The sequence below is a fragment of the Rhipicephalus sanguineus genome, chromosome 6, assembly GCF_013339695.2.
Source record: "Rhipicephalus sanguineus isolate Rsan-2018 chromosome 6, BIME_Rsan_1.4, whole genome shotgun sequence".
In the NCBI taxonomy this organism is placed as follows: domain Eukaryota; kingdom Metazoa; phylum Arthropoda; class Arachnida; order Ixodida; family Ixodidae; genus Rhipicephalus; species Rhipicephalus sanguineus.
The window spans coordinates 55,775,428-55,799,175 of record NC_051181.1 but is presented as its reverse complement, the minus strand read 5'-3'; the positions used below and the strand labels follow the sequence as shown (position 1 = coordinate 55,799,175).

The following is a 23,748-nucleotide window of genomic DNA, read 5'->3' as shown; positions in this document are numbered from 1 at the left end:
CGCATTTGGGCTGGTTCGTTCATGATTACGAGTGAGAAACAGCGCTAAAGAGATGGGACAAGAAAGGACACGAGACCACGGCGCTGTGGTCTCGTGTCCTTGAGACCACGGCGATGTGGTCTCGTGTCCTTTCTTGTCCCGTCTTTTTAGTGCTGTTTTTCACTCGTAATTATTTCACATTGCGTTTATGTAACAATTTACCCGTCGTACGGTATCGACAAGGTGGGTACATAACAACTGATTTAAACATTTTTTCTTGTGATACGGTATTGGCAATGTTCTGAGGTGATACGGCTTCAATAGCAGATAGCTGTGGAACGGCGTCGCTAATGTTGACAACTGAGTACTGCTTCAGAGCTATTCACTTGCGGTACGGGATTGGTAACGTTCAGAAACACTACGCTTTCAAAGGAAAGAAGTTTACTCTTAAGGGCTCGTTTTTCTTTGTTAGACACAATATTAATGAGAACTAACAGACAATAACGCCAAGGAAAGTATAGGGGGTGTTATCTGTAGTATTTATTATTATGTATATTATGTAATATGTCTTACGTATTATTATGTATATTATGTATTAGAACATCGCAGGTTCGGTCCCTGCCGGCGGCAGGTTATCTTTTCGTCCACTTTACTTTCTTCACATTTATATTCTAATTACTACAAATAACACCCCCTATACTTTCCTTGGCATTGCTGTCCGTTAGTTCTCATTAATACGCTTTCAAAAGTATTTCCCTGAGGTACGGCATCGGTAATGTTTCTAAGTAACTACGGCTTCAGTAGTGTCTTGTGCCGTAATGGGGTAGATGCTGGCATCAAGAGTTAGCGTGTTGTTTTCCCGTACTAATACGGCAATATTTTTAACAGTGTAGTAATAACGCGGAAAACGCCGTAAAGTATAAACTTGAAATTTTTAACAAAACCATTATATTTTGCAATGTGCGCCATCCTCAATACACGGCGACTTCGCCCATGACGAGCGCCGCCGTCTGGGAAGGGCTGTCGTGGAAGCTGGCATATATTGGTCAGCTATTTTTTTTTTTTTCACAAAGCAAATGTTCCTTACGAGCACTTCGCGAAGTGGTTCCGCTTACGACTGGGTGGACGCTTCAATGTTGAAGTGCACGTTTACGAGAGGCCATGTCTCTGGGCAAGGTGGTCGCAACGGAAAACGGTCGTAGCGCGAATTGTAGTTAGGCAAGCATAGGCTGATTTCATCAAAACGCGACAGCTGCGATTTACTTTCTAATCGCCATTAGCATATTTCAGCAATATCCTATGTTGAGCAGATAGTTGCTGTCTTTTAGAAGTATTTTCAATCGCATAGCTTTCGCCTGTCTGCTCTCATAACCACTAAATTGAGATTGTAACATTGTAGGGCGCAGACAAGAACGCCAGCGAAAGAAGAAGACGAGGACGGTTGTTGTTGGTGCTCGCGCTTGCTCAGCTTGGACCGCTTATCGCTTGAGCTGTGGCAGTCTTCTAATAAACCCGTCACTGCCTCAACGTGAAACGCATACAATCAAGTGGTGGAGGTGCTGGTTCTGTTCTCCATCCTGGAACTCCGCAGCCGGACTCTACTTTCCCCTTCAACAATGCCGAACGATCTTACACCGCAGAATGCTACCACACCCCAAGCTGCCCGCTGTCCCGGTGTTCCAAGGGAGCTGGACCCCGTCGTTTTCAGCGGTACTGATGAGCAAGACGTCGAGGACAGCAGGTGCCTATGGAATGAAGCTGATCGCCCCAAAACTGCGTTCGTGACTCCCGACGGCTTGCACGAGTTTAACATGATGCCGTTCGGCCTTTGCAACGCCCCTGCCACTTTCAAGCGTCTTATGGACAGCATACTTCGAGGTCTCAAGTGGCAGACGTGCCTTTGCTATCTGGACGACGTCGTCGTTTTTTTTGAAGGGCTTCGATTCCCATATTCTGCGCCTCGCAGGTGTCCTGGAATGCTTCACACATGCTGGGCTACAAATGAATTTGAAAAAGTGCCATTTTGCCGCCCGGAAGCTCACCATCTTGGGGCATGTTGTCAGCAAGGACGGTGTTTTACCCGACCCTGCAAAGCTCCGCGCCGTCGCCGAGTTTCCCAAGCCGTAAACACTGAAAGAACTCCGGAGCTTCATAGGCCTATGCTCATATTTTCGGCGATTCGTTCGGATTTTCGCATCCATAATGGCTCCTTTAACACGCCTACTTGCTGACAGCCAAGGTGTCACGGCATGGTCTTCCGCTTGCGACGACGCATTCGCGAAATTACGTCATCTACTGACATCACCACCGATTCTTCGTCACTTTGACCCAGATGCCCCTACCGAAATCCACACGGATGCTAGTGGAGTCGGCCTTGGCGCTATTCTTGCTCAACGCAAATCTGGCTTCGAAGAGTACGTCGTTTCTTACGCCAGCCGCACTCTCACCAGAGCTGAAGAGAATTATTCGGTCACAGAAAAGCAATGTCTAGCCATCGTGTGGGCAATCACAAAATTTCGACCTTACGTATATGGCTGCCCATTTGATGTCGTGACTGATCACCACGCCCTCTGCTGGTTATCGTCACTCAAAGACCCATCTGGTCGTCTAGCTCGTTGGGCATTACGTCTCCAAGACTACGATATCCGTGTCGTCTACAGGTCAGGCCGCCGACATTCAGATGCCGACGCTCTTTCCCGCTCTCCTCTTCCCCATGAATACGGAACTGCGTCTGTTTTCAGCTACGATTCTGCGTCACTTACATACGCCGACGTGCCATCTGAGCAGCGCCAGGACCCTTGGATAGTCTCTATCATAGAGTTCCTGTCTCAGCCATCACCGCCTACCGCCACTCGTTCGCTGCGACGCACAGCTCGACATTTCACCGTACGCGACGGGCTCCCGTACCGCCGAAACTACCTATCTGAGGGCCGCACATGGCTGCTGGTGATTCCTCGCCAGCTACGGGCCGATATCTTCACCTCCTTTCACGCGTATCCCCAGTGCGGCCACGCCGGTGTAATAAAAACGTATGCACGCCTCCGGCTGCGGTACTACTGGCGTCGAATGTACCGCTTTGTCCGACAGTACGTACGCTCGTGTTCCAAGTGCCAACGCCGGAAGAGCCCAGCGCACACAGTGACTGGACCACTACAGCCGTTGCCTTGTCCCTCCCGGCCCTTTGATCGCATCGGCATAGACCTGTATGGCCCCCTTCCCTACACACTTGACGGGAACCGCTCGGTGATTGTCGCTCTTGATCACCTGACACGCTATGCTGAAGCTGCAGCGCTGCCAGAGGCCACATCACGTGAAGTCAGCTTATTCATTTTTCAAAAACTCGTTCTTCGCCACGGCGCACCTTGCGAGCTACTCAGCGACCGTGGACGTACGTTCCTCTCTGAAGCCGTGCAAGCCCTCCTTCGTGAATGTAACGTTGTACATCGGACAACCAACGGAATGACTGAGCGCTTTAACCGGACACTGGGTGACATGCTGTCCATGTATGTGTCCGCTGACCACACCAACTGGGACCGCATACTACCCTTTGTTACGTACGCTTACAATAGCACCACTCAGTCTACGACAGGATTCTCTCCATTCTTCCTTATTTACGGCCGTGAACCTTCCTCGTTTATGGATACCATTCTTCTGTACCGCCCGGACGCTTCAGAATCCACGACTCTATCTGAAGTCGCCAATTATGCCGAGGAATGCAGGCAACTCGCGCGTTCTTTAACTGCCCAAGATCAAGCGCCCCAGAAGGACCGTCACGACCAGGGGCGTAGCCAAGGGGGGGTTGGGGGGTTCAACCCCCCCCCCCCCGAAATTTTTCAGTTTTGCTTGCGTATATATACACGCGCACATACAAACGCACGCACGAACATACATAAAGTATGGTTGAACCCCCCCCCCCCCGAAAAAAGTTTCTGGCTACGGCCCTGGTCACGACGTAAACCTGCCTTCTCCGTCATATTCGCCTATTCGCCTGGAACGTTGGTGTGGCTTCGCGTTCCTTCCTCTGCTCCTGGCCTTTCGACAAAGCTACTGCCTAAGTACGAAGGCCCCTACCGCGTCCTACGTCAAGCACCCCAGTCAACTATATTATTTAGCCTGTTCAATCATCTACGGACCACCGTCGTCGCGGCCGCGAGACTGTTCACGTCGATCGACTAAAGCCGCACTATGACCCACCAGTTGTACCTGTTCCTTAGGTCGCCAGGATGGCTCCTTTTCCGCGGGGGAGTGATTTGTAACATGGTAGGGCGCAGACAAGAACGCCAGCGAAAGAAGAAGACGAGGACGGTTGTTGTTGGTGCTCGCGCTTGCTCGGCTTGGACCGCTGATCGCTTCAGCTGTGGCAATCTTCTAATAAACGCGTCACTGCCTCAACGTGAAACGCATACCATCAAGATATATATTTCGAGACAATGCTGTCTCTTTCCAAAAAGACCGCGAAAAGGATACATTGGGGCACGCTCGGCGCAAATAATGCGAGTTTTGCCGTAGCATGTTCGGCTTCTTGGAGCAGTTTGACGCAGCAATCACATCTCTGTTCCTGTTGCCATGTTTCTAATAAACGGGATGACTGCACGCTCTTCCCTTCTTTTAATTTACTTAGCCCATTAAGCTAGGCAAAATCAATGCAGAATGGGCATGAAAACTATACCGTGGGCACGGATTCTATTACTCACGTACGGGTTACCAGATAATCAGTAGCAATACGACACAAGTCACATTGTTATTGAAATAACTGTGATTCAATACTGCAATGAAGCCAGACACGTCATAAAGGCTACATATTTACAATTAGGCATCAGTGTGTATCCAATGCTTACCAGTCGTAGCCTTCTGAAAACGAACTGTTGATAACAGGGGCGATGAGCTTGGCGGCTGTAGATATGCACCATTCGGCCTCGTGTCTTCTGTAACAGGAAACAAAGCAATGCGTGCCATGAGATTCTCTGTCCTGGAGCGCACTCACTCACGTGCACAGGTTTATAGTAGTGCATGGAAATGAGAAATTCAGCTATTGCCTCAAGAGTATATTTTGCATTTCTATGTTCGTGTGTTCAGTTACATCTGTAATAATCTGTATTTCACCTATGTATATTTAAATCTTTTTTGTACATGCTGTATTGCCCCCCTTACACAATGCCCCACGAGGGCGCTGTAAGGTACTCATAAATAAATAAATAAATAATGCTGCAGTTATGAAACGCCAACTCGCCCGAGCAGCATCCCTTCTGTCAACTCAACCGATATATCTGGATAGACTGTCTTTAATGTCGCGCTTCACCCGCCGTATATACATGGAGAATGGGAGAAATATAAGGAAGTCCAGTTTGCTGCCGTACACGTGGCGTGGGTTGGAGACAGAGAGAGAAAGCACGGGTGCGGACATTTCACGATATCCATGCATAGTGTGGCGTAGCTACAGGCGAGCACTTAAAGGGACATTGAACAAAGGATATAAAGGCGAATAAAGGGAATAAAGTGTTCCTGGCCGAAGCATTGCGAGACCTCACGAGTCATTACGCGGCCTTTGTGACGTCTTACGCCCCCGTAATGTCTCGCGGCGGCCGGGGTCACCTAACACAGCCACTTAAGGTTTTCACCTTACAAATTAGGGAAGCATCAAAGTTGGACTCGGAAGAGGCGGTTGTTCGGATACTCTGTATATTTCTAAACGTGTGGCTGTATTTCGGAGGATTACGAGCGCGCTAAGGCCGGTGCGTCAGGGGCCGCGCGCCGACGGCTGTGAAGCGTCACTGGTCTCCCGCATTGCCATTGGCGGCAATCAGACGGTGCGAGCGCCGGACGCTCGTCTGTCTAGCACACCGGTTTCCGGCAAAGGCAGCGTCTCTTCTTCGAGGCCATGGAGCGGCCGCGGTAGTTTGTGAAAAACGCATTCGATTCAATAACTATCGCTAGTTTCTGCCTGAAAACAAGGTCCTGTCAACCACTCTCGGCGCTCAAGCTTTCACTTGGGCTAAAAATCTCACCGACAAAAATTTTGTTCAGTAGCCCTGTAAGTCACCTGTAAGTAACCGCCGAAGAGATTGTATGCTTTCTGGGCGATGAGCTCCGAGGCGAGGCTCCCAAAATCTTGATGAGACGCAACTTAGCACTCCCTCATAAACGCTCGCTTGCGTGTGCAAGCAGCGTACACTCAAGACAAACAGCGCTCACTACCAACTTTTTTATGAGCGTAAGGAAACCTATATGTACATACAGTGATGCGCATGGGCAATGACCAATAGCAGTGATACGTATGTGCAAACTTAAGGCACAAAAAGACTAGAAGCACTTAAATTCTTTCAAGAAATGAGACGGGTGTGTGCAGATAAGAGCGGACACGATGTCTCGGACACCAAGCCCGATTTTGGTTAAATGTACTCCAGGTGCAGATCTTATACCCAGAAAAGCAATTTCGAAGTCAGTTTTCAAAAAAAAAGTTTTTTCGTCTAAAAAATAGTAAAATTTGCACAGCAAGAAACACTTTACAGCCAATTTAGCAATTTTTTATCTTTGAGCGCACCTAGCGAAAAACGGTGTACTTCTTGGTCACAGTATTTATTCCCGTCAGAGTAAGAGTGAGATGCTATGTTATGAGTGTTTTATTTCACTTTGCTGTCGTACGACCTTTGACAAAAATATCACTAACATGGTAAACGACAGAAAATACTTGTGATTCAGGAATTTATTCCTGTAGAGAGTTGAAACTAAGGGCAATAAGACTCGGCACATATTGACTTTGATATTTGAGCTTTCTTTTCCTATAATTATCGGGGTTCTCCCGCCCACCGCTATACTTCAAAATTCCGCTGCAACGCATGCGGTTTGCCAACAACGCCGTAGTTTCAAAGGAGTTTTGTCAAAAGGCAATCTTTAATTTTTTTAAAAATCCCTCTCGTTGACGTAAAAAACGTTTACCATTCTACGTAAAAAAAAAAAAACGTTGCATTACTTGCCTAGCTAACAAGTAATAACGCGGCCAACATGAGCAAGTCAGCCTAGCGGCCGCGCAATTCATTATGGGCTGCCAATAGGATAGAGGTTGTTCGGCATAATTGTACGCGACGTAATCATAATGCAGCTGTTCTAAAACAACAAATGCGGAGCCAGGTTCCATGGTCCGGCATGCTTCGTCATAATTGTGATCAGCCGCTTGGGAAACTTGAGTAGGCCACCGGTAGCGGCGGCCGCTCACATTACATCAGTGCCACATCGATTGCGCTTGAAAACAACTGCCCAGGCAGTGGATGACGTAAAGAAAGTATCCCTGTGAAAAGTAAGAACTCTTAATTACCAACAAATTCCACATTATGCAACGAAAACTCTGCCAGTAATTATGCAGTGAGCGCTTTGAGTACAGCACGTATGCATTTCTTCCTCTGCTGTTTTAGCCCGAAGCAGCAAACAATGTATTGTGACTAACGTGCGGCTTCCGTTGAATATCACGTCTGCTGAGGCACAAGAATACAATATTGGCGCGATAGCGTTAAAGTGCTCGTTTAGCAGAGATCCCGCGTCGGTGTTGCCGTTGGCTGTAAGCGAAACATCGGCGTTCTCAATGAGCGAAAAATCGCGAAAATGCAAATGATAAAATTCATGACTGAGCCGGAAGCAACCCTGGGCGTTTTGCGTGGAAAGCATGTGTGCTGACTCCCACCTTAGAGCCTCACCGGTGCTGGAAAGAATAGAGAAAAAAAAACGACAAATACCGGCGCTCACCTCTCTCGCTCGATCTGTTGCAGTGAGTCATTCTTGATCTCCTCATAGTAAAGCATTTCGGCTGGGTCACCCTGTAAGTGACAAGCACAGTAGACGAATCACTCAACGTCATTCACTTGTACACGTAACGCTATTTCCTTCTTCAGCGCTATACTGCACTGTCTCGAATGGTTGTTTTTGAACATGTTACAATTTTTTGTAAATATTGTCTTTCGCCTGAATAAAATCAAAGATTGTGCACTCATCCTGCGCAAACGAACAATTCTTTAAAGCAATTGTGGGGCTGAGCATCTGCTCACGGGCCGCCTCAGCGGGCCTCATCGTGCGAGTGACCAATAATAAACCGTAGCCTCCAAGTGTGACGTTTGTGATAACATGCTGTGCCCTTACGCAACACTAATTAGAGCTATCTTTGAAGAAAACTATATGACTATGCAGTACCTGGGACGGCTCGTACTTGTCGTCGATCTGCTCCGGGGCCACGTCCAGTAGTTTGAGAAAGCTGCGGCGAACCTTGTCGTGGCCGCCTACGGCTGCCGATCCGGCGGCGAGGTGATACTGACACACCACCAGGTGCAGCGCCGTGCGGAAGTCTGCCCGTTCGGCCATAATGTACTCGAGCGACGGTGACAGCGTCCACCAGGTGTCCCATACGCACGAACGCCAACGCGATGTTCTTCATGATTTTTAACCTGCAGCGTAATTCGGGTGTCAAGGTCCTCACATGTAAAACAGTGAATGCTTCCACAGCGCTCGCAAACACTGCACAAAGACTACAAAGAAGACACAGGACAACCGCTAGACTTCAATCTGATTTTTAATCGAGATAAAGGCAAGATACATGAATGTCATTGCGCATACGCAGTGCCACGCCACCAGACGAAATTTCTCAAAAGAATTTCAGGCACGGCGTGTAAAGGCGAACTCAAGGAGAGAAGTCAAGACACCACAAACGCAGACTAACAACCGAAAAGGCGCACAGCAGCGGAAAACAAAGCAGACACAAAAAAAACTATCTGCGCAGGCCCAGGCAAATGCCCATACCTATCAGTCCAGCATTCGGGGTGACCTATATGAGAGATAACTGTTCAGGAATTTCATTTCTTCTTTGTGCAACTTAAATGACGGTTCGCCCATGCATGCGCTACCACTACTACCCATATGCCATGCCTCAACCATTAGACGCGTTTCTTCATTACTGCCCCTGTGCGAAACTGCGCATTCATCGAAATGTGGCGTGTTCGCAAGTCATGTCTTTTAAGATGAGTGCGTATCAACTAGCTCAATTCTCTGTTATTCTAAACTTATACACTGGCTATTTGCGGCCAGTGGTGGTGCCGTGAAGGCGTCAGAATTTTCAATCATGTGCGGAAAATTTGCAGCTGTGCCATCCTTATTATTGATGTGTGTTGGCATATCGCATCCGACGTTATAGTTTTCTCAGAACAGCCTGACGTCCCCCTATAATAATGCGATAGCGCTAAAGAGCGCGTTTCGAAGAAATTCCGGTGTCGGCATCGCCGGTTGTGAGTGAGAAATGGGCGTTGTTCGTGAGCGAAAATTTGAGACAGGTGCAAATAAATTAATAACAAAAATCTTCGGTCTGAGTGAGAACCGAACCCAGGCCTTCTGCGTGGCAACCAGGTGTTCTACCACGGAGCGACGCCAGCGCTTAAAAATGCTTTGTAAAAATACGCCAGGCCTGCGCGGAAAGCGCAGCACAGTCACAGCGAAAGCTCGAAGAGCGGCATTTCTAGAGCCCGTTATAAACTCTCTTGTGGCTACTAATACAACTACAAGCAACGTAGCCACTACGCCACAAATGATAATTTTTGTGAAGTTGGAAGCACCCACCACGACATTACTCGTCATTCTGCGGAGAAGCGAGGTACCATCTTTAAGGCATTATGTGCAGTTTCTTGATGCGACGGCTGATGACGATGAAGAATTATGACTGAGCCTTTTGTAATGGGTTGGAAGCTTTAAATGGCCCACTAGTTACGTAATTTGCATTGTGCGATGCCCGGTCGTTATTTCATTCTCTCACCACGCTTTATAGCATACGCTAACGTGAGAAAGCGATATAGAGAGGGAATTAACTTTGTTGAGACCCTGAGGAAATAGATCATGGGAGCCTTATGGGCTTCCTTGGCAACCAACAGAAGTGCACTTGCGAGGAACCCACTACGCTATAAATCATAATTTTTGTGAAGGAAGGAAGCAGCCACTACACAATTTTTCGTCATTCTGCGCAGAACCGTGGTACCTGCTAAACAGCTGTAAGGCATTATGTGCACTTTGTTGATGCTGTGGCTAATGACGATCCCTTTGTAATGGGTTGGAAGCATTCAACAACTCACTCGTTGCACAATTCGCATTGTGTGATGCCTGGTTACAGAATTCGCGCTGTGTGACACTTGGTTGTCATTTTACTCTTCTGCCACGCTACATTACATATGTTAATGTGGTTCCTTCCCGACATGAAGACTGTATAGGGTCTTTTTGCAAAGCAGTTTCAAGCACCGGCATGGCTCTGATGTAGTCAGCTAACAGCTGATGGTGTATCATTGTACTGTTCCCTGGTTTACGATTAGTGTGTGAAAATACTTGCGTGAGCCAATAAAGAAAAAAAAACCGGCATGACTCTGAGGTAGGATACTGGGCTCCCACGCAGAAGGCCCAGGTTCGAACCTCGTTCCGTTCTGGAAATTTTTTCTTATTTCGTTTTTTTTTTATTTCGAGCGATAGTGGTTACGGACACCGGCGGCGGCGGCGAAAAACTACGGCGCAAAAAGCGGCCCTTGTTGTGATTTCATAACAGCTTTCGCTGTAAAAATGCTATAGTCCTCGAGAGCTGGTGTGGTGGCGCTGCTGCTCTCGCCCTCTGTCGTCCAGGGGATTTCCCCGGTGAGTAAAAGTGTGGCGGAGAGAGCAACTGAGGAAGAGCTAGTACTGGAGAATTTCAACTGGAAAAAGGCTGAAGGAAAAATTGTAAAGCGCACTGCCGCGGGTTTAGATGGGATTCCCTTTGCCTCATTAACTAACTAGGAAATAGCACTAAAGAAGCACTGCTGAAAGCTGTATAAAAATGCTTAAAGGACAGGCAAATACCGGATAGTTGGCGAAAAAGTAGAATGAACATAATCTATAAAGGCAAGGGAGAAAAGGATAACACTCGCTCGTATAGACTACTAACCATTACATCGGTACTATACAGGTTGGCGATGCAAGCAGTAAAAACGAAAATAGAAACGTGGGCAGAACACAACGATATTTTGGGAGAACTCCAGAATGGATTTCGAGTCGACAGGCGGTTAGACGATAACCTGTTTGTTCTCACTCAGTGTATAGAAATATCTAAAATAGAAAATAGGCCCTTGTACATGGCTTTTCTAGACATCACTGGGGCGTACGACAACGTTAATCAGGAAATTTTGTGGGATATATTGAAAGGAATGGGCATAGGCGACGACTGTATACAGCTTTTGAGGGAGATATACCGAGAAAATACAGTTTGCATAGAATGGGAAGGAATGAGTAGCAAAGACAGCGTTGAAATTAGCAAGGGGCTGAGACAGGGATGTCCTTTGTCCCCGCTGTTATTCATGCTGTACATGGTGAATATGGAAAAAGCGCTAGAAGGTAGCAACTTTGGTTTTAATCTGTCACACAAACAGGGCGGCGTGATGATTGAGCAGAAGCTTCTAGGATTATTTTATGCTGACGATATTGTCTTATTTGCTGACAGTCGAGAGGATATACAGCAGCTGGCGGATATATGCGGAAGGGAAGGGGAAGCTCTAGGACTAGGATTTAGTGTAACAAAATGTGGATTGATGGTATTCAATGACCCTTGTGATCAGGCGGTGTCAATACAGGGCCAAGAAATACCGAGGGTGAGCCAATACAAGTACCTCGGAGTATGGATAAATGAGGGTGACAGGTACATAGGAGGTACAGGAAGAAGCCTCGGCAGCAAAAGGAAAGAGGAATGCTGCAATAATGAAGCACAGAGCATTGTGGGGATACAATAGGTACGAGGTGCTTCGAGGTCTGTGGAAAGGTGTAATGGAATTCCGGGGCTTACATTTGGGAGCTCAGTGGTCTGCATGAGGGCAGAGGTGCAATCGGGAATGGATATAAATCGAAGGACTGTGGGACGCCTCGCGTTGGGTGCTCACGGGAAGACGACAAATGACGCCGGAAAGGGCGATATGGGATGGGCAGGTTTTGAGGCGAGGGAGGCTCAGAGCAAAATAAGGTTCGAAGAAAGGCTAAGGAATATGAAGGAGAGTAGATGGGCAGAGAATGTGTTCCGTTATTTGTATAGGAAGAGCGTGGACACACAGTGGAGAAAAAGAACTAGGAGGCTCACTAGTAAATATACGGCTGGTAGTGTAAGCAATATGTCAAGAAAGAGCGTTAAGCGAAAAGTCAGAGAGGCGGAGAGGATTTACTCGACGGCAGCTATGGAGAAAAAACCGGCTTTGAGTAACTACCGAAAGGGCAAAAATGAAATAAGGAGGGAGGCATTTTACGATAATTCAATGGGAAGCGCTTTACTGTTTGAAGCGAGATCGGGTTGCCTTAGAACGGGTAGTTATAAAGCGAGATTCAGTAAAGAAGAAGAACAATGCACGTGCTGCGGGGAAGATAAGGAAACGGCGGAGCATGTTCTGATTGAATGTGGAGATATCCACCCAGATGTACGTTTGGGCACGAGCCTACATGACGCCTTGGGTTTTAGAGACAATGGAAAGCTGAACACACCCGCGATTGAAATAAGTAAGAGACGGTTAGAGTATTGGTGGCAGAAAATTAGAGAGAAAGGACAAAAATAAATATTGGAAAAAAATAAGGACATTCTGCCGTAAAGGGCAGAGAACTGGAGCTGAAAACTTGTAAGATAGTTTTAATTGAAGTAAAGACACTAGGCCAACACTAAGAAAAGAAGAGTAAAGGGTTTTTTTTTTTTTTTGTCGAGCCTGGTGGCACACTTGTCACCGCCCCGTTATAAAGGGGACGCTCATAGCATCCATCCATCCATCTGTCGGGCCAGCGGCGCACTGTTAGGATTGTCGCCTACGGGCCCGTCTGCATGCTTCAAGGCGGCGGCGACGGTTGCGGCCGCGGCCGCTTTTCTCCAAGAACGACAACCGTGGTTCTTTTTTTTTTGTCTGCGTGTATTAATACGCTGTGCTAACTTATGTTTATTTATGTTTTTCTTCCTGTCTGAAAAACCTCTCAAACTACAGCCGTTTCAGGCTGTAGCCGAAAAAACCAACATGCAGCGACTCTTGCTAACGTAAGCATTCAACAAAACTTCGTCCCCTTTTCGCCTCAAGCCATTCGAGAAAGACAGACCCCCCTCAGTACCTTCTTTTCGCTGAAAACCTGAATTGCAAGCCCTATTACAAAAAACAAAAAAACGGGGAAAAAAAACAGAGAAAACACAGCTGCTTGCACCGGAAACAAGTTCTGTTCCGTCTCTCGGAGACCACGCGAGGAACTGTAGACCCCGCCTGCACACAAACACACACACAACACACACACACACAGATAGGCGCGCGCACGCACACACACACACACTTTTACTGACAGTGAGACTACAAGCGCCCATCAGTTCGTCACTGGTTGTCGTCTGCTAGGAAAGCACATCGCCAGCCCGTGCGTGAATGTAAGGACAAGAAGCGACGATCGTGTGTTATTCTGCGGTTTCCGTAGGATTGAAATTGCAATAACATATGTTTCAAAAGGAGTTGTTCGTCGCTTGGTACGAAGTGCACCCGAGTGGTCAGTGTGCGGTCTGAAAGAAGAATTGATGTGCGCGATGGAATCTTCCGACATTATTGGAAAATGCATAGTGTAATTGAAAGCCGTGGACTACGACGTACTAGTGGAGGTGAGCTTTTGATTTTTCAATGCTCTACGTGTGCTGAGCCATATCGAACTATTTTCGTTCCCAACGAAGAGGACGCTGCAAATGCGTGTCTGATCCCGCACCGGCTACCCCTGCTCGCCGTCCTAGCTGGCTAGAAATCACGCGTGAGAGCAGAAGATGCAGACAGGCACATTGCCCCTCTAGGTGGCCGTTGTCAGCCTGCTATCTTCCTATTTCTTTGTGACCTTGTAAGCATGTGTATACATTTAAAATAATTAATAAAAGGCGACAAAAAAAGTGCAGGAGAGTGGGCACACTTATGGACGGAATTCGAGGCGTTGATTACGCGCCGCACAGCTGCGGTAGAGTTGTCTCATTTTCGTCCAACTTCTGTGGTAACCGGCAGAATTTTAAAGCTATAGTTGCTTCCGCACGGTGTTTCTACAGCTGTTGTGCTAGTCATGCACGTAGAAGTACGAAAAAGTACCAGACCTTTGTGACGTTTTTACGTCCTTTCGGCGGAAAGTTATGCGTTATACCGTGACTGCGCGCCCGGGAGCAACAAACGACAATCCCAACTTTTCTGCCGCGGGCGTCTGGTGGCGCTGCCTGTTCGGTTCAAAGCTGCAGCGCACTAGGCCTATAAGCATTTCATGTAGTGTGAGCTAGGAGTCTCCTTGACGCATGCAATATTGCGTTAAGGAGACTCCCCCTTAACGCAGAATTGAAGAATCGCACTAGGCGTCAAAACGCGTGAATTGCGCAATGAGTGGGTGATTTAAAACTGCCCACCATGACAAAGCGGGCAGGTGCGCGTGGCGCTTTACGGGCACGTAGTGGGCACTTCGCCAACTGCAAAATGAAGAATTATGGCGTAGTGGGCACTAGGCTTTCTATGGTAGTTTGAAACGACCAATGTTACGCGCACCATTATGACCGATGGATACATGACAACACATTCCTCAAGACACTTCTTCATTTCATACACAACACCGGCCTAACGGCGCACATTTAATACAAATATACACAACAAATATTATGCCCTAAGGGCAAGTCTTTGTCGCAAATAAAAAAAATGTTCCTTCCCTTTGCGGCGTGGTTGACGGCGATGCGCACGAGGCCCGGTTACGCTATCACGTTCTACTCTCTACAGCGCCGCGTCCTGTCTGTTGTCTTTACCTTGTCCGTTTTGTCTCTTTTTGTGCTAATTATTTACCTACGTCTTAAGTGAATTCGCACCAACTAGGCCAACTTGCTCCTCTAATTCTACTCTTAAAGGCGAAGATCAAGCGTCCTCCAAGTCTGTTTGTTTGTTGTTTTGATGCAACCCCTTTAAAGAAATTATCGGTTATAACAATGGGATTTTAGTGGCACTTGAGTATTGTTATTGGTTAGTTTGACTGTAGCACCTTTCTAACATCGTCTAAAGCTACGCTTGGGGCTTCGATGTCATGTTCGCCTTTGCATTCACACAGAGCACGGCTACTTATATTTAAGCTGTACAGCTCAAACCGGAAGTCCTCAACCAACTTCACTACATCATTAAGCTTGCTTCGGATCCCAGAGACCGAAAGGGTCATTCTTCATGCACTTTGAATCATTCCAGTTTACGTCACATTTACAGCACTACAGTTAAAGACAGCAATTAACGTTCCCTATGCTTTCCATGGCCTAATTGTCTCTTGGATTTATTCGGTTGTGTCTAACAAAGATACGAGCCCCTCAAAAAATTCTTATTGTTTCGTTCAATGGCTATGTTACAGGGCACGGTGCACCAAAACGATGTGGACCGCTCAGAATGCTTTTCTTCTTGCCATGCTGTTACTCGGACTCCTGCGTACTGTGAGCTGCACAGATCAGCTCACGCTCAACGCTACTACGCATGTCCCCTGCGGCATCCACAATCACGCAACCGGAAATCTGATCTCGGCACCATTCGCCAGGCTGCCAGGCCACCCTACGTCAACAGGAGCACAGGACTACGCGCGTGGGCTGTGCGGAGTCACACCATCCAGGGAACATATAAATAGCCACTCCTTAGACTGCTCAGGCGCGGTAGCACCGAAACGATGTGGTTCACTAAAAAGCCCTTTTCTTCGTGCCGCGCACGTTAGAAAACACTACGGCAAATGTTTTCGTTCAAGCGACACTTTGCTGGTGCTGCCCTGCCTGCGGCCGAGTTGTTTGCTGCGTGCCGTTAGCTTTTCACCCAGAAAGTTGCTACTTCTGGCCGTGGACGCTGAATCCAATACAGTTCGTTATCTTACACTTACACTTCAAAGCAGCTGAAGGAAATAGCAAGTGACATTAGATAAATTAAAGAGAATCGAAAAAAAAAAATTGCGGCAGTTACGCACAAGTGGTGCGAAGACAGGAAACATGAAGCTGGTGCCTTCCCCTGCTCCTTTTCCTCTGCTTGCTATACTATACTATACTTTAATTACTACACTTTCGTTCCTTTCTTGCTATACTATACTTTATATGGCTATGCGATGCTTTACCCTCTCCCCTCCTCCTCATCTTCACATCACTACTCCGACATCATTGCTTTATGGCGGTGCTCCGGTGACAGCATTACATGTCAAAGTGAAATATTATGCATTCTAAAGGGCAGTCACATCATACGAGTGACTGATACAAAGCTGTTTATTTACTTACACCTTCCGAGGTTTCACCGTTTCAGGATTCCGGCTCGCCACGAGCTGGCGTCATGCAGGCTCAACTCGCTACGAAGCTTAGCGTGCACATAGTGAGCCATCTCGCCGCCCTTACCCACCTTCCCTGGAGAACCTATAGTTATAATATAAGTTCTGTACTACTTATCTTGTGAGAAAACAGAAAGAAATATATCGAAAAACACTAGACTTTTTTCTGAAACATGCTTCGCTGATACCTCATGTCCTTGTGAGTGTTCGGCACCTGATCCAGTGCCATACGGAAGAACTTGATGGCCTTGGAGTAGTTTCCTTGGTAGAAGTAGATGTCGCCCATGTTCACTTTCAAGCGACCTGAAATAGACGACAGGAATAGCAGTGTGTTTACATTGTATATTTTTGTTTACTGCGGCTTCATGTGAGGTGTAGCCGTTGCCACCATATTCGGGAAAAGTACCCACACCAAAGATGGCCGATGTGGGGTGCCTGCGGCAGCGCTCCGTTAAACTGCATTATGCATTAGAAAATGTGAAGCTGCAGAGCGTGTGATTTATCTGCGTCGAATTCGAGGGTCAAAGGAGCCCCTTAATTAGTGCAACATTGAGCAGTTAGCCACGATACATTATCGTGACTAACTGGTCACGAGAATGCATCCAATGCACTGGTCATTTGTTGCATGATGGGTTCTTCACTGTTCCAAAATATGAATTAGCGTTTCATGTAGGTGTTAACTGCTGTAGTTCTGTATCGAATGCTTTCCGTTCATAGCGTCGATTTCCTATCGAGAGCCGGCCGTCGTCGCTAGTATAGTATGCCCGGCAACACAAATACTGGCATATCTAACGGGCGAATTCTGTGACAGAATGTTTCCATTTGTCTATTTTGTAAGTGGGGCTCTTGTTTAGACGACGATCGTTCTTGGTCTAGGAAATAAGGTTCAGAGGACGAGTGGTACACATATATATCTTGTAGAGTTTACATGTAGAGAACCCATAGCAGACGCTCTTTTGCGTATACCCGCTGATGAAGGAGAATGCACTTGCACTGCTGTACAAAGTCGGATGGCAAGGTAAATGAATGGCCGGCATTTACCTGCGTTCGAGAATGCCTTGTTCTTGACAATCAGCTGGTACGTGCTGAGAGCCTCCGTGTACATTTGGTTGTTCGTGTATTGCACAGCAAGATTGAACAGAGCCTGTAAGGAAGACCGTCTTCTTCATCCACAGTTTTCCCCACGCAGAGTAGCAAGTCAGCGAATTTACACACGGCGGCTTAATTCTCTGCCTTTCCATAAAGAGCTCTCTCGCTCTCTCATCCACAGTTCATAAATAGTCCATTAATAGTAAAGCAACAGGACAATTTGAAAATCAACAAGAGAGCATAAACGTTTCTTGTAGGGCGTACAATTTTCAAACTCTCAATTAATAAGGTTCAACCCTTCTACAACCTTTCGCCTTCCATCGCCGCCTGAAGTAAAGCATGCGGGCATTGTGCATATACTTATTTGCTCTTTCTTTCCTCGTAGTACATGCGGTTTTTTTATTATCAAAAGAGTGTTTTCCGCCAAATGCCAGGCACTTCAATACTGACACGCGTACTTTCTTTATTTTCTTTCACGGGGAACGACTTTTTCGCTTTTTTGTGAGAACAGCGATCTCACTTGGCACAGACCGCGCTTCTACTTGCATGCTGCTTCACAAATGACCCGACTGTTCTACAACCATTGCATGCCTGGCGCGTATGTTTGAAACCTTCGAAATTGTACGCGAGCATCAACGATAACACGAAAGTGCACTGCGACGCAGGTGTAAAGGATGAGCCATTTCGTCGCCGATCAGTTTTTCGACTACCGACGATCGACGATTGTCCTCGGGGTTATCGGTGCACTGAGTGTGTCATTTCTTTTCTTTCTGGGCACACGTTCGCCCAATAAAGTGTTTCATCCTTGCCTGCTGGAGTTCTGCTTGCTTCACCGTAACAACCACGTGCGAAAATCTCATCCGAGCTTCATTCTCGTTGACATATTGAAGGAATGAAGGATGAAAAATACGTAGAAAAACAGAGAAGCTAGCTAACCTTCTGATTATTTCACCACGCATAACGTTAAATACCGTTCGTTAGAGAAACTTCTCATTTTCACCGTGACTTCCTGTAAACAATCTTCTTCAGTGCAAAACCACATGTACTCTGCATATCAAGATTTCGTGGATGTCACGAAAAAACACGAGGCTTCAGCAGGCGTGCGGCACGTGGCCAGGCCAACGTGGCTCTCGAATGTCCTTCCGCACAATGCAACGTTGCTTCGCGCCGCCAAAGTGTCCCTCAATTTTTTCATTCCAACCACTAATAAATGCTTCACTGGCACAGAATGAGTGTCAAGAGAAGGCGAAATGCGTGCGTGTACATGCTTACGCAGTACATAAGGTCCAGGTTAGGCGGCACCTCGGAGGCTGCCTGCTCTCGCTGCCGTGACAGGTTCCTCTCCTTGGCTACAGCTTCCTTGGCCTGGTCCAGGGCCTGCGATTAAAAATAGCAATGGAACCATCATAGACGCGTTCAGAAGAAGACAAAAAAAGATTGTGCAGTTTCACTCAACGTAAAAGCTGTAGGAAGTGCGGAGCAGTGATTCGCCTGCACTTCAGCCGACGCTGACGTCCGCGGGCAAGCAAGCGCTGGCCTTCCAAACCTGCAGCCTGCTTCGGCGTCCATGGCGGGAAAGCAAACCATTTGTGATGCAGTGGCGCCCTCTCCCCTCATCCTTTCCCTCTTCTCCTAACCCTCACATCCCTCGTTATCATCCTCACTTCCCTTTCCGGTCTCCATGCTATACTTTACTATACACGGCTATGCAATGCATTACCTCCTTCTCCTCCGTTCCCTCCTCCTCAGGTTTCATGGTAGTGGAGCTGCATTAAGCGCGGGATTTAGAACTACATTAAGACCTACACGAGAACGACAATAGCGCAGGATTTAGCGCGGGACTTAGAATGTACACCAAGACCAACGCAAGAACTACATCAGCGCTACATTAACCATAGAATTAACGCTGAATTAGAGCAGAATTAGCTCTACTCTAAGCGCTCGATTTCGAACTTTCTTTTTGCCAGCCCTGTGCGCGTTCAGTCACACTCCTATGTCCCCTCCCTCTCTCTCTCTCACTCTCTGTTTTTTTTCTTTGTTCTGGCTCCACCCCATGTCGCGTGCAAACGAATTGCAACAGTGTGTGTATCTATGCATGTATTACTGGAATGTGTATTTCAACACGATCGCAATAAATTTGATCTTTGAGAAACGGCGGTCCTCGTTGGAAACGTCCTAACAAACCTTCTTTTTCACTTAGTATATATATATATATATATATATATATATATAAGTGAATATATATATATATATATATATATATATATATATATATATATATATATATATATATATATATATATATATATATATATATATATATATTAAACCTGCCTATGTTTGTACGCCTCCCTATTTGTCCATGTGTTGCTTTGCGCTAAAAATGGTCATTTTGTTACGTTTGCGCTGAGATGCATCTCGAGTGTTCCTATAAATCACGTCTCTTACCTGAACAGCGAGTTTTATTTTCTTAGAAACCTATCTTTGGACTCCACCCACCAGTTTCCACTGCTGCTTGGAAGCGGAGATCGAGCTCTGCTCCACCAGCTCCATGACAGCGCTTTCCAGCTGCTTCTGCCTCTCCTCGGGGCTGCATTCAAAGTAGAAAGCAATATACAAGGCTTCATTATGGCCACATTCGATGCGTTCGAGAAATCTTATGCCATTTTTTATCCCGCTCTGCAATCAAAAGGCGATTGCAATTTCGGTCGGTCTTCGAAATTCACATCTTTGTCGAAACACAGCGTTTTCGTACATGCGCCACATTTTGTGCATTTTGTGCTATTTGCTGCCACATTATTGTGCAGTGTAAGCGGTTTGTGCATTCTTTGTCACAAATTTCGTCTAGACGGCAGACTAGAGGAGCTAAATTTTCTTCCTGGTGTTATGAATGGCTCTCGGCGACACCGTCCAACCGCCTACCGCATCGCAGACCTCGTGTCATCGCTTGAATATGATCGAGAAAACAGTAACTCTGCATATGTGCTATTCGTGGACATATAGCAAGTGTTCGGTTCACATCGCATTCACATCACAGCACAAATCACTGAGTGATGGCGCCGTATTCTCAGGAAAAGTTATCTGTGGCTTGCAACGCGGTTTCATGTAACCAGCACAAAAAAAGGCGAGAATACGTGCTTACGACGAGAGCAACGGAAAATAGACATTTAACTCGCAAGTCTTCAAAAGTTCATGTTGGCAACGACTTCATTTTTTGCAGTCGGTAATTGTGTTTCATAATTTACTTGCGGTCAGCTATATTGCCACGTGGTCGTGACGGTGTAGAAGGCGGCAGTTGGGCTGTTAGAAACGGGACCCTATTGGGCGAACTTGTGCCCAGGAAATAAAAAGTCCAGCGCGCAAACGGACGTGACGCAGATCGGTGACAAAGCACAGTGCCTGTGTTGTGTCACCTTTCTTCGTGGCGTCGCTTTGCGCGCTGTATTTTCCCTATAATGTACTACCACCTCGCCCAACTTTCAGTCTTGCTTCAATGAACAGTCAAAGTACATATATGCAATACACGCTGTACACTGATAACGACTATTACAATCGGCGGCCGTCGGTAATGATTGTCGACGGGACGCGTCGTATTTTATGCATCAGTGTTCTAACCTTCCAGCGTTATCGCTGGTGAACAGACTCGGTTACACGTGTCCTGCGCGTAATCTTAACAGAACAGTCTGACACAATCACGAAGTTTCCAAACATTGCTGCGCGACCTGTGACGAGTGGTGGTAACAGTTTTTTTGTGGTTTAAGACCGATCACATAAAAACAAAGGAAATAAGCGTGCATGGCAATATACACGTCTGCTCAAAGGCTAGTACGAAAGCAGCCTCACCTAGCGCTCTCTTTTGAGCTGCTGAAAGATGGCGCCGATGACTTGGCCTGGGCCAGAGGATCGAACACGCTACTCACCGGACCTGAAAAACATGACGTAGTACAGAATAGCATCAATTGCTTGCCAAGTGGACCCAGAGGTTCGTAAAGTGTTTTAACAGCGATGCTGTTTAGCAAATCGTTCCTTGTGAGTAGATCGCTGAAAACTATCCTCATCTTAAAGGGTATGTGCCACGGAATTTGTGTAGATGCCACTACTCATCGCTACGGCGTGGCCTGTAATAACCCTGAGAACGAGTAGAGAGAGAGAGAGAGAGAAACCAACAATGAGACAGAGAGAAAGATATAAAGAACGAGAAGATCAAAACTCTTGCCGAAAAAAAAATCTTCACGAGGCGGGATTCCACCTCGCATACCCTCGATCCGAAGGCGAGCGTCCAAGCCACTCGGATAAAAGTTAATTACAACTTCATTGGAGACCCTTCAGTAGTGCTGTCACACATACTGGGTAAAAATAAACCACAGAAAAATCTAGTTACTCTACGCGAGGACGAAAAAGTTGATGCTTTCTAGGAAACGCCATTTTCAAACCCGCCGTGAGTCACAGATGCCCGACATGGCGCGTCATCTTGTTGAGCTTAATTAAGTAAAATAATGCTGTCCACGCGAGAAACTCAAGTTGGAGGTAAAAAATATTTGCTTCAGTATTAGCTGCGTTTGCTCGAAGCAATGGCTCCTAATGGGTCACTGGCACTGAAGAGGCTATAAGAAGGAGGCGCGAAAGGCGCTGCGCGACGCCACCTCACTCCGTTTCAACCAAATGGTTTATTGGTCTTCGTGCCGGGCACAGGACCGTAGCCTTGACCTGGTCGCACCATACAGGCTGAGCTGTTCGGATTGATGGCAGGTCTCGAGCACCGTGGTGTTGTTGAAGTCGGTGTGCTTCCACTTGTGGACCGCATCCTTGCCGCCGACGTCTTTCCTTGGTGGCCACTTGGGACGTAGCAGGGAGCCTTGCTTCAGAACTCTGGTTCTCCGTTGTCCTATCAAAAGCTGTGTCGGATTGAAGCCGTCGACTCCTGGAGTATCCTGGTAGCCTAACAGGGCCATATGAGGATCCTTTGACTTGCGCTATATGTCCTTAACTGCCGGAACCATTTCCTCCGCCTCTCCGGCGCATTGCGGTCCGCTGGTTACATGATCTGAGTTGTGCGACGCTGCATACGCCACGAACTCTTGTGATGACGACGGCGGGACGTTGACAACGGCCTGACCATTAATCCCGGAAAAACTAAAGCGGTGTTATTTCATACTAAATACAGGCATGTTACTTTTGAAGAAGATCTAGTATTGAAGAATGCCAAAATTGAACTGTATAGTCTATAGGTGTGATGCCTGATCAGAGTATGACTTGGTGTAGTCATATTGATTTTCGTGTCGGTAAGCTTTCGCAAATCACAGGAATCCTTGGTTCCTTGAACTACCTTCCCCGTTGTATGAAATGCCTTATACACAATTCACTTTTTCGAGCCATTTAAATTATTGTTGCCTAGTCCGGGGAAAGACTTTCGAAAGCAATATAAACAGGCTGCATGTTCAGCAAAAAAAGGCTGTCCGAACTATTTCTCATAAACCATATGATTTTTCCTCAGAACCTTTATTTCAGGGTCCTAAGGTACCGAAAGTCATGGTTAAAGTATCGTTTAGTACTTGCGTACAAAAATGAGCAGGAAAATAAACGTCTCAGACATCGTTCTTGTTCTGCGCTAAAAAATGTAACAGGGGGACGACACGGGAACACAGACGTGCGCAAACTTTCAACTGTTTATTTGCGATCAAAGCTGGAGACTCCAGCTTTCCAGAGCAATTCCAGAGCAAATTGAATCGAAATGTGTCGAGGTGTTTGCAAGAGCGCACCCGGGACTAGAGTTTACAGTTGAAATGCCAGATAAGGGATGCCTGCAGTTTTTAGACATTTCATTAACTTTTAGCGCAGGACATACATGTTGGGAGTATAAACCGAGAAGTGAAAAGAGTTTGCTCCCTTACGATTCGGGACACTCAAAATTAGTTAAGCGGGCCACAGCTAGCTCCAACGTCAACCAGTCTATTCGAAAGTCATGCCCCCATACCATCAAGAACAGTATGATGCGTCAAGTCTCTAGACTCAGAGACAGTGGTTACCCCCCTTCTATGATAGCATCCGTCGCTGAAAAGTTTTTGAAGGGCCTGAGCGGCAGAAAGGTTGTAGCCAAAAACACAGATTAAGGTAGGAAGAAGGTGACCGTGTTACCCTACATACATAAAATCTCGCATGGCCTAAAAAAGATAGCTGAAAAGCGCGGCACAATAGTTGTGTTTTCAGCGCCTTTGAAATTGAAAGGGCTCTGCAAAAAAGTTAATTCCGAAAAAGAAAAACCATCTAGCAACAGCTGCAGGATCAGGCATGCTAACCGGTATGTGGATTGTGTGGACAACGTAGTTTTTAGGATCCCCCTCACGTGCGAAAGATCAT

At 46.8% G+C, this 23,748-nt stretch overlaps 1 protein-coding gene across 1 annotated transcript in view; it reads right to left on the bottom strand.

Moving 5' to 3' along the window:
• Positions 1-22,343, bottom strand: part of LOC119397273 (intraflagellar transport protein 88 homolog) — a 128,903-nt gene extending 106,560 nt beyond the window's left edge. The window contains 10 exon segments of the mRNA XM_049416510.1: positions 4,818-4,904; positions 7,717-7,787; positions 8,158-8,340; positions 8,342-8,408; positions 16,491-16,605; positions 17,344-17,446; positions 18,664-18,768; positions 19,891-19,981; positions 21,235-21,316; positions 22,109-22,343. Of these exon segments, the coding sequence (XP_049272467.1) occupies positions 4,818-4,904; positions 7,717-7,787; positions 8,158-8,340; positions 8,342-8,408; positions 16,491-16,605; positions 17,344-17,446; positions 18,664-18,768; positions 19,891-19,981; positions 21,235-21,316; positions 22,109-22,343 (1,139 nt within the window).
• Between the last annotated feature and the right edge of the window lie 1,405 nt (positions 22,344-23,748).